Genomic DNA, 10804 nt, shown 5'->3' on the forward strand with positions numbered 1-10804 from the left:
CCGGCGCGGGGAGGGCGGGACGCGCTCGTCCCCGCCGCCTCGGGAGCTGCAGCCGGCCTCTCCGCGGGGCTGCGCGGCGCCGGTGCGCGTGTTACCGCCCGCGGGGGCTCCGCGGGCGCGCGGGGTGTGTAGGACCCCGGCGCCGCGCATTCCGGAGGTCGCCCGCAGCTGGGCGGGCCAGACCCGCGCCGCAGCCGGGGTCTGGCTTTCTGAGCCGCAGTTTCAGGCCTGGTCGGGTGAAGCGCTGCCCAAGGGGACAGAATTGCGGGCGCGTGCGCGCGAGTGGCGATGCGGGCGGGCGTGTGCCTTTGTGTCTCGTGCGCTCCCGCGCAGGTGGGCAGCCCGCGCCGGGAGCCGCTTTGCCCCCGCGCACCAGTGCCTCGAGTCTTGCTTTCCGTGTCCGAGGGCTCGGACCGCCCTGTTGGGCACACAATAGACCCTTCTCCCGGTGGCACCTTTGGCCCTAGGGGTGGCTTATTTGGGGACACTAACGGGACTTTCTAAGGACCGCTCTCTCAGAGCCGGGCCCCTGGCATCCGAGTTGGGCGCGTTTCCTTTTCGGAGTCAGGCGAGGGAGGAGACCTGGGGACAGTACCTGTCCTCGGTTGATGGGTGCGAGCAAGTGTCCCGAGCCTGCCGGTCCCGCATTAGACAACAAAGAGAGGCGTTCGCGGCGGCGGGGGAGGGGCGCGGCCGCGCGGAGGACTGGGCGGGCTGCGGCGAGCGCGGGGCGGGGGCGCTGGAGCTCCGCTCGCTCAGCCAGCGGCCTCCGCCCGCCCCCGGCCCGGCGCGCGCCAATCGCCTCCCCCAGCGATAGTGTCAGTAGCATTGTAGTGTCAGCTCCCGCCGGTGTCGTTGCGCCTCCCTCGTCCCCCTCCGGAGCAGTCTGGCTGCAGGGGCTCAGTCAAGAGGCGGGGAGGAGAGGAGGAAAAAGCGCTGAGTGAGGGCGGGCGGGCGGGCGGGAGGGAGGGAGTGGAGGAGCTGGGGAGGGGCTCCTTAAAGAAACGCTGCTGTCGCTCGCCTGCTCGCTTCTCGCTCGGCATTGTGGCCAGCCAGCCGGGCACTCGGGGGCACGCGCGGCTGCCGCTCGAGCTCTGCCCCCACCCCACCCGCCGGCAGATCTGGGGTGGGGACCCAGGCAGGGGCTCCTGCAGCCACTGCCCGGCGCGGACCGTACGGAGCGAACCACTCCTCTCGGCGCCGAGAAAGGAGCAACGGAGCCCTCTGCAGCCGGCCTGCCTCCCCGCCCCTGACCACTCGCTTCCCGGCTGCCTTTGTGGCCGCAGCTCCTCGCCGCCGAGCCGAGGGCCGGCGGGGGCGCGGCGCGCACGGCGGAGCGATGCCCAGCTCGCTGTTTGCAGACCTGGAGCGCAACGGCAGCGGCGGCGGAGGGGGCGGCAGCGGCGGGGGCGGCGGCGGCGGCGGCGGCGGCGGAGGAGAGACCCTAGATGACCAGAGAGCCCTGCAGCTCGCGCTCGACCAGCTCTCCCTTCTGGGGCTGGACAGTGACGAGGGCGCCTCTCTATACGACAGTGAGCCGCGCAAGAAGAGCGTGAACATGACCGAGTGCGTGCCGGTGCCCAGTTCCGAGCATGTCGCCGAGATCGTGGGGCGACAAGGTGGGTCCCGCAGGGATGGGGAGCTGCAGGGGAGGGGGTCTCGGGCCACCGCCCCGCGGTGAGGAAGCGAGAGGGATCGAGATACGCGGCGCAGGGGAGCCTAGAGGAGGGAGGAAGAGCCGCGCGATGGGCCGGCGCCCCAGACAAAGAAAGTGCAGCCGGGCTGCGTCCCAGAGCCGCGCGCGGCCGCGGCGGGGTGCACTGTATCCTGCTAAGAACACTGCCTGCTCCCGGAGGGCCCCCTGCCCAGCCCACCCTGGGAAATGCAATTTAAATACGAGATGCTTGGGGGAGGGGGCCTTTGATCGGTCCTTCGGGAGCGGAGGAGGAGGAGAGAGTGTCGGATGGGAGGAGGGTTCTGGATTTCTGCAAAGCGGAATGGAGCCCAGAGGAGGAACAATGGGTCCCGGGCCTGCCCTCCCTTCCCACCCGCCCCCCGCGCTGGGGGCTCGCGGCTCCGGCCGGCTTCCCTGAACCCCCTTCGCCGCGTGTCAGGGCGGACGGCGCGCCCCGCTGGGTCCCAGCCGCATCTCCCCAGCGGACTTTTTCTGGGAGCCTCGGGTTTGACTCGGGACTACTGCAGTCCTCGGGGGAGGGCTGGGCTGTTCCTCGAGCGCCTCGCGGGTAGAACCGCTTCCCAGCCCGTGGCGCGGCCCGGGGTCAGCGAGGGAGCCGCCCCCTCTCCGCCCATCGCGTGTCCTGCCGTCGCGGGCTGTCCCAGGTCTCTGCGGTTACCCCGGGATGATGGGCGTGTCTGTCTCTCTCTCCCACTCCCTCCCCTGCACCCTGACTCGCAGGTTGTAAAATCAAAGCGCTGCGGGCGAAGACCAACACTTACATCAAGACCCCGGTTCGCGGGGAGGAGCCTGTCTTTGTTGTGACGGGCAGGAAGGAGGATGTGGCCATGGCTCGGAGGGAGATCATCTCTGCCGCCGAGCACTTCTCCATGATCCGCGCCTCGCGGAATAAGAACACGGCGCTCAACGGCGCAGTGCCCGGGCCGCCCAACCTGCCTGGGCAGACCACGATCCAGGTGCGGGTGCCCTACCGCGTGGTAGGGCTCGTGGTGGGGCCCAAGGGCGCCACGATCAAGCGCATCCAACAACAGACGCACACGTACATCGTGACGCCCAGCCGCGACAAGGAGCCGGTGTTCGAGGTGACCGGCATGCCAGAGAACGTGGACCGCGCGCGCGAGGAGATCGAGGCGCACATCGCCCTGCGCACGGGCGGCATCATTGAGCTCACAGACGAGAACGACTTCCACGCCAACGGCACGGATGTGGGCTTCGATCTGCACCATGGGTCCGGCGGGTCCGGCCCAGGCAGCCTGTGGAGCAAGCCCACCCCCAGCATCACGCCCACCCCAGGCCGCAAGCCCTTCTGTAGCTACCGCAACGACAGCTCCAGCTCGCTCGGCAGCGCCTCCACAGACTCTTACTTCGGCGGGGGGACCGGCGGCAGCGCAGCCGCCACCCCGCGCCTGGCGGACTACAGTCCCCCCAGCCCGGCGCTCAACTTTTCGCACAACGGAAACAACAACAACGGCAATGGATACACCTACGCAGCGGGGGAAGCTTCCGTGCCTTCCCCCGACGGTTGTCCGGAGCTACAGCCCACCTTCGACCCGGCTCCTGCTCCCCCGCCTGGGGCGCCTCTTCTCTGGGCCCAGTTCGAGCGGTCCCCGGGAGGCGGACCTGCAGCTCCCGCGTCCTCTTCCTGCTCTTCTTCTGCGTCTTCGTCCGCTTCGTCCTCCTCAGTGGTCTTTCCTGGGGGCGGCGCCGGCGCGCCCTCCAACGCCAACCTGGGGCTGCTGGTGCACCGTCGGTTGCACCCGGGCACCAGCTGCCCTCGCTTGTCCCCGCCCTTGCACATGGCCCCGGGGGCGGGCGAGCACCACCTGGCTCGCCGGGTCCGCAGCGACCCGGGCGGAGGGGGCCTGGCCTACGCCGCCTTTGCCAACGGGCTGGGGTCGCAGCTGCCCGGCCTGCAGCCTTCGGACACGTCAGGCTCCTCGTCGTCGTCCAGCTCCTCCTCCAGCTCTTCCTCCTCCTCCTCCGGGTTGCGGCGGAAGGGCAGCCGCGATTGCTCCGTGTGCTTCGAGAGCGAAGTGATCGCCGCGCTAGTGCCCTGCGGCCACAACCTCTTCTGCATGGAGTGCGCAAACCGCATCTGCGAGAAGAGCGAGCCCGAGTGCCCGGTCTGCCACGCGGCGGTCACTCAGGCCATCCGCATCTTCTCCTGAAGGCAGCGCGCGCCTGCGCGCCCCGCGCGAGGGAGGGGAGACCCCTCGCCCGGTCCTCGCTCCTCAGCGCCGCTGCCTCCTTGGTGCCCCACCTCCTCCTCCTCCCCTGCTCGCACTCTGAGATCCCAGAGGAGCTTGGAAAGCTGTAGTATCCGCTCATTTTTAAAATTTAATTTTTAAACGAAGGAACTTGCCAGGATATCTGCATCGAGAGTACTGCGGCCTAGGGAGCCTGTGAACCACCCGATTGCATGCTCTATAGATAATAGGAAGGCGACATTCTAGTGATGATAGTTTTTACACTGTACCCAATAGGAAGCTCCCAAAAGAAGAAAACCCCATAAGTGTTCCATTTTCTTAAAGTAGGAAAAAAATGGACAGTAATTATTATGAAGATGATGATAATAGTGTATGGGTTGTGTGGACTGTGTAGTGTGTCCCCTTGTGGCTGCGTTCCTACCATGCTTATTACAGAACGCGGTGGATCCTTTTTGAATGTTCGTGGAAGGGCCAGGAGTTCCTGTGAAACCAGGATACTGCAGCTTTATTAAAGTTAAAGAAACTGTAACATATCTCTTATATATTAAAAACATTTAAAAGTTTTAAAGAGAAATTGCATTAATACAGATTGAAGTATTTTATTCTTTTTTGACTTGAAAAATTATATTTCATATTGCAAAGATGTTTACAAGTATTTTAATTTAAGTTCAGTGAACTTTTTTGTAGCTGGGTTAAATCTTTTTATTTTAGTATGGCCTTATGGCAAAGAACACTGTATTATTTTAATAATCACACAATTGTGACAAACCATAAAATGTGTAATGTTTTGAACAGTATTCTGTTGGGATGGAGATTTTATAGGTTCAGACAAATCTTCTACGTCTGCTTCACCCAGCATATTTTCTATTCAGTGATATAAAGCATATTTTATTCTATATTATTACAAAAAAACGGAGATGTAAAAACATGTCAAAAGGAACTGTTGATGCTTTCTAACATTTGTATAAATAGAATTCAGTGCAAGTTACAACAATTCTGTTGCACCACTCTAGTTTTAGTATTTCTATTTTAATACATTTGTTTACCACTCGTTTATGTATATGTAGGTGACGTTACTTGAGCTTAAATGTACTTTACTGAGCAAAGTTTAAAAAACAAAGTATATTTTATTTTATGATAAGGGGCCTTTAACCTCATGGTCAAATACTAATATTATATTTGCTGAGACAAGATTTGAAATTGTATCAAGAGTTTTATTTTTCTGACATTTAAAGTTCTACATAATAAAGGTAAAACTTAAGTAATGGTGCTACTTCATTTTTTAAGTATTTCTATATAAATAAAATATTGAAGAAAATCGATTTTGTGTGGTGACTTGATTTTTTTCTCGGCCCCTTGGCGTCTACCTGCGCAAGGATCTGTCTTAAAGTGATGAGTATAGAACTTCAGGGTGTATCATGTCCGTATTTTATCGATAGGACGGACTTTCGAGAGGCCAGAGTTGGGTTTGGTGGAATATACAGGCCGTGGGAAACAGTATTTTTAAAAAGTTGACAATTTCTGCTGGATCGGGCTTACTTCTCCATTAGAAGTAGTGGGCACACTGCCTGGGGCTCATGATGCCTTTAGAGGCCCAGGAAAACTTTAATTTCTTTTAAAATTAGAAGGAAAAAAAAAACCCAAAGGAAATGAAAACATTCAAAGGGAATATTTTACTTTTCAGGCCCAGAAAAACCTGTTAAAATTTGTCTAAAACATTAAGAAAATAAAATATTAAAGTATTTAAAGTTACATTAAAAATAACTTTTATTATGATTGTTGTGGAGGAAGAAGCGTGTGAAAGCAAAAGTGCGAGGTCCTGGGAGAGTCTTACCCCAGCCACCAGGCGGGCTTCCCTAAGTGGAGAGGCCTGAGAGCTGTGCTTGCTGGGGTGGGTCCTGTTGAGGGTCACTTCCTCCGGGGAAGCCGAAGCCGTGGGAGGACAGTTTCTGCTTGTGGTGGAGCCCGCTGGATTGGAGCGCTGTTCTTAACAGGCTTCTGCTGGCAGGGCAGGCTAATTGGTGTTGACAGGCTGCGGGTGTCAACCGTTTGTTGTTGTTTGAGAGAAGTTTGTGTTTGCTCTCGGCAGGCTGCACCTGCGCCCGCCTGGCTGTGGGGCTTTGTCAGGGGATGGAGCGGCGTGCTTTCCCTTGACCTGAACTCTGCCTTCCAGAGAGCATTTAGGGATGACCAGACCACACCACCGAATTTCCAGCAAACTTCCCGGCTGGGCTGCCCCAGGAGGATGGTCTGCCTGGCCTGTGGCGGGCTTTTATTTGACTCTGTGCTGAGGGGTGACATTTAGCAGGTGAGTCCAAAGAGAAGGCTAAAAGATATGTTGGTGGCTCCTCTTTTCCCCAATGTTTTTGTTTGTCTGGAAATTTAGTCACTGTGTGCATCATAGCTCCTGATTCGCTTGGTTTAAAGGATGCTGTGTACAGGCAGGAGGTAGGTGAGAGGAGAAAAAGGAGTGGCTCCGCTTGGGAAATTTCTGGCGTTGTCTTCAACTCTGGAATCTTCCCAGGCAGTGTTTGCCTCCTTCTCTTCTCCGTCAAGGACTGGCTGGGGTTTGCTGAGGTCTGGTAAGGAGCAGCGTGACAGAGCCCAGTTCCACCTTCCCTTCAGCTGATCGGAAACGCCCAGAACAGAACAGAGGTTCTTTTTACACGTTCTTCTTTAGTCATGTGACTTTGCTCTTCTGCTTTGGCGGAATGATGGTGGAGAAGGCAAAGAGAACTCAAAGCCTTGATTGCTGAGTTTCTCAGGGACTCTTACACATTGAGATTTCTTGTGGTCCATATGCTGCTTTGGAAAATGAGAAAAGATCCAATTTTGAGGCTGCTGACGTACCCTTGGATGGCTTGTGTTTCTTTGCTGTGAGAGGTCCCCTTTGTTGACATGAAACTTTTGGATATATTATTAATAAAACTAGGCTCCTGGAGAGGAGAGAGAGCCGTCTACCATTGGTCTCCCCCGCAGAGCAGGCCCTTGTCACCTGCAGAGACGCGGGCACATCTCATGTGGTACTAGGTGGCATTAGCTTTTGATCCAAGGCAAGCCTTTGTCCCATCCCCAGGCTCCCCAAATGACAACTGTGGAGGTGGTCCCTGGCTGTGGAGGTAACAGTTAGAGGGGTGAGAGGTGCCACATTTATGCCCCACAGCTGCCAGCAGCATCCCTTTCTCCTTCTGTGCCCTCTGAGATCGTCTTTGTGCAGGAGCAAGAAGCCAGCTAACAGGCGTCTCTCCTCTAATCGCTGTTCCACGTCTCTTTCTTTATGGAGACCAGTGGTTCTCAGCTGGGGGTGATTTTGACCCCCGCCCCCCGCCGATTTGCCCAAATATTCAAAGGGCAGTCCCCCAGACTCAGACCTGGGTTTTCCAGCTCCAGCTCACACTCTTTCCGTCTTGTCAGGCTGCCCATGGCTGTGAGATGAATTCATGGAGAAATTCTGGAAACGATCTGTGCCAGCAGCTCACTCTTCTCTCCCTGTTTCGTGGGTCCCCGTAACCTACTCAAAGTGGCGCTTGGGAAAAGCCCTCTTATCATCAGTGAATTTCAGGCACAGGGGGATCCACAGCTTGTATCTCTTAAACCTTATCTTTCCAGGAAATGTGAACAAATTTGCCCCGTTTCAAGGGGTTTTGAGCCCGCTGGCCAGTGTAATGCTGGTGGTAATTGTCTTAGAGCTTTACGGGGGCGAGGTAACTTGGGAAGAGACGGGATTATATTGGCTACACCCACTGTTTCTCACCTTAAGAGCATCTTTCCCTCCCTGGCTGGGGAGCAAGGGCCCTTCTAATGCTGACTCCCGCCGCCTCCCTTTTGCCCTCCTCTCTCCCCTGACCTGGTCAAAGCCTGACCTGCCGCCTCCCCTCCCGGTGACACTTACAGTGCTGGAGGCTCTCTCCCCACACTGTCAAGGCCAACCTGCTGTCCAGGACGGGGAAAGGGAGGCAGAGTTAAACATCCCTCACTTGGCCCCGTGGACGCCAGTGATGAAGCAGCTTACTGAGCCCTCCTCACTCTGAACCAGGCACTGTGCTGAGGGTTGGACATTCACGCCGCCCGATGAGACAGGTACGAATGAACTCAACTCACAGTTGAGGAAGGTGGGTTGGAGAGAAGTTAAATGACTTACATAAGGCCATGCAGTCGATCAGTGTCGGACCCAGGATTCCAGCTTGAGTCCATCTAAATCCAGAGCTCACATCTTTACCGCTTCAGGAAAACGGTTTCCGTTTTCAGAAAAACAGTTTGTCTAGGAGGTATTTTCAGAAAAAGTGAGGACTCATTCATCACAAAATAGCCACCCACGGGAACGATGCTCCTTCTGAATGATAAGCGTTATTGATCTGAAGGCTGGCTCAGGGCTCGGTTATAGAGACTCTGGGCGGCTCACGAACACAGCTGAGAATCAGAAGCATGGAAAGCGCCTTATGAGCACGGGGCCTTTCTGTGACGTGTGTTCCAAAGCCTGTCACCTCTTGACTGTTTTCTGACCATCTGAGCAGTGAATATTCAGCTAATTCTATAATGTTTCCTTCCAGGTAGATTAAAAAAAAACAGCACTTGATGAGGTTAAAATGAGAACAGAATTCTCTCTCTCTCCCTCTAAAAAAAGCTCCATAAAAATGTCACATGAGCTAATTTAGACAGTGACTAAAAGATGCCAAAACGCTGACTGAAAAGTGAAATGTGGTCCGTTGTTTGGTCTCCATAATGCCCAGCTCCTCGTTCGGCTGTTTTTTTTTCTCTCCCATTGACTTCATTTTCTAGGGCATTTATCACACCCCGTGGGATCTGGGCATGGTCTAAAAATGGCATTAGGGTTGCTGTCCACGCCGTGAATCTTTTTTCGTGCAAGGTGTGGGGGAAACAGACGGTGGGTCTCTGCGTCTGCTCATCTGTGGAAAGAGCCATGGTTGGCTTCCCTCTGGGTCATCAGCCGCGCTGCGTCCCTCTCTGGGGCTTACACCCCCTTCTGTAGGGGCACCTGCCAGGGCTTTTCACCATTGTTTGTTTCCTTATCTTTTCTCCCCTCTAGGTTGAGAATGGCTTGAGGGCAGGGGTCTCTTTTTCCATCTCTATGCCCCCAAAACCCAGTACAGAGCCGGGCCCACAGGGGTGCTTAGTACACACTTGGACAATTAGTGAAAAGGGTGTTTTACCAGAAATAAGCTGTATGCCCATCGATAGGGGACTTGTTTGTTAAGTTATGTAATTTCCACACAGTGGAATTCTAGGTATTGTAATAAATGGGGGGTCACCGTGACGTCTGTAAGGGCAAATGAAAAGGATAAGCTTTTGTGGAAAAAAAGTTTTATATGCGTAGAAAAGTCTTAGAGGCTGTCATGATAGGCAGTGTTAAGATGATGCTCGCCTCCAGGTGTGCACAGCCCGTGAAAGCCCCACGAGGGCTGGACTTTGTGACTTGGTTCTGATGAAGAGAATCTGGCATGAGCGACAGGATGTCACTTCTGAAATTAGGTTCTAGGAAGGTGGGCTTCCATCTCAGATGTGATCTCACAGGTCTCTCACTCTAGGTGTAGCCAGCTGCCCTGTCCTGAGGCAGCCCCAGGAGGGGTCCATGTTGGGGAAAGTGAGGGAGATCTCTGGCCACGAGGAGCGGAGGTTCTCAGTCCGGCAGCTCAGGAGGGACTGAGCCCCACCAGGAACCCTGTGAAAGGACCTGGGAGCAGATCCCCTCAAGTTAAGTCTTCAGACGAGATTGCAGCCCTGGCCAACGTCTCGTCTACAACCTCATAAGGGACCTTGAGTCAGAGACACGCAACTAAGCCAAACCCTGCCCCCTGACCCGCAGAAACCATGAGAAAATAAACACTTGTTGTTTTAAGCCTCAAAGTTTTAGGGCAATTTTTATGCAGAAATAGAAAACAAAACAGATACGCAATTATCTGTTAAACGGTGGTCATCTTTGGAGAATAAGACTAGTATTTGGGAGTGATGACAGAAAACTGGCTTTGCCAGTTACTAGCTGTGTAACCTGGGAAAGTTACTGCACTTCTCTGTGTCTCAGTTTTATCATGTATGAAACGGAGGTGATAATCGTAACAAACCTCAAAGGGTTTCTCTGAGGAGCATTTAGGATGGCGCATGACTTGTGGTGACTGCTGTCTATCTCTGTCTATGTAATACATTTGCTCTTATTATTATTTTTTCATTTTATATCCCCATGACCTTTGGATTATTTTACCATATGATTATTTTACTTTTGTAGGTCAAAAATAACTTTAAAATTTTAAAGTAGAATGCATGAGAGGTGTTTGTCAATTTTGCCTCAGCCAAATCTTCTACATAGAACATTGTGATGGACAACATATCTTTAAAAGTGATACAGTGCTATTGCTTGATTTTATACAGGATAAATTATACTTTTAAAATGATTTCATAGAAATTATCTCACAGCAGACACATGAGGTGGTGGATGAATTATTATCCTCATTTTATAGCTCAAGAAACTGAGCTTAAATGTGTTGCCCAAGGGGGAATCATCGGTAAAGCGGAGACTAGAGATTTCTGGAAACCAGCATCTTTCTAACCATGCCCTGTGAAGACATACAGAAAATTCCTGCTTTTATAGAGCAGCCAGGAGTGGCCAAATAATTTATGCGTAAATTTAATAGGTTGCCTACTGAAAATCCCAAATCTTCCGCCCATGGATTTAGAGTCCAGTGAACACACTTCTCATTCAAAACCTGGTGGTGTTGCCTCGATGTTCCTCTGAGGACTCAGCAGGCTCTTCGACATGAGTGGACTGGACTGCAAGGACATTATCACTGGGAACCCTCGATAAACAGGATGAGGACCTGGGGTTACGTATCACAGCCGCTCTCCTCTGGTGCACCTCCTAGACGATTCACTCACCCGCAGTTCCTGT

At 54.2% G+C, this 10804-nt stretch overlaps 1 protein-coding gene across 1 annotated transcript; it reads left to right on the forward strand.

Moving 5' to 3' along the window:
- Positions 1-1203: 1203 nt before the first annotated feature.
- Positions 1204-5225, forward strand: MEX3B (mex-3 RNA binding family member B). The gene is made up of 2 exons (XM_014827776.3): positions 1204-1619; positions 2417-5225. Exons 1-2 carry the CDS (start codon positions 1340-1342, stop codon positions 3862-3864), a joined length of 1728 nt encoding a protein of 575 aa, XP_014683262.2. The 5' UTR covers positions 1204-1339; the 3' UTR covers positions 3865-5225.
- Positions 5226-10804: the final 5579 nt, after the last annotated feature.

Source organism: Equus asinus, chromosome 2 (assembly GCF_041296235.1).
Source record: "Equus asinus isolate D_3611 breed Donkey chromosome 2, EquAss-T2T_v2, whole genome shotgun sequence".
NCBI lineage: Eukaryota > Metazoa > Chordata > Mammalia > Perissodactyla > Equidae > Equus > Equus asinus.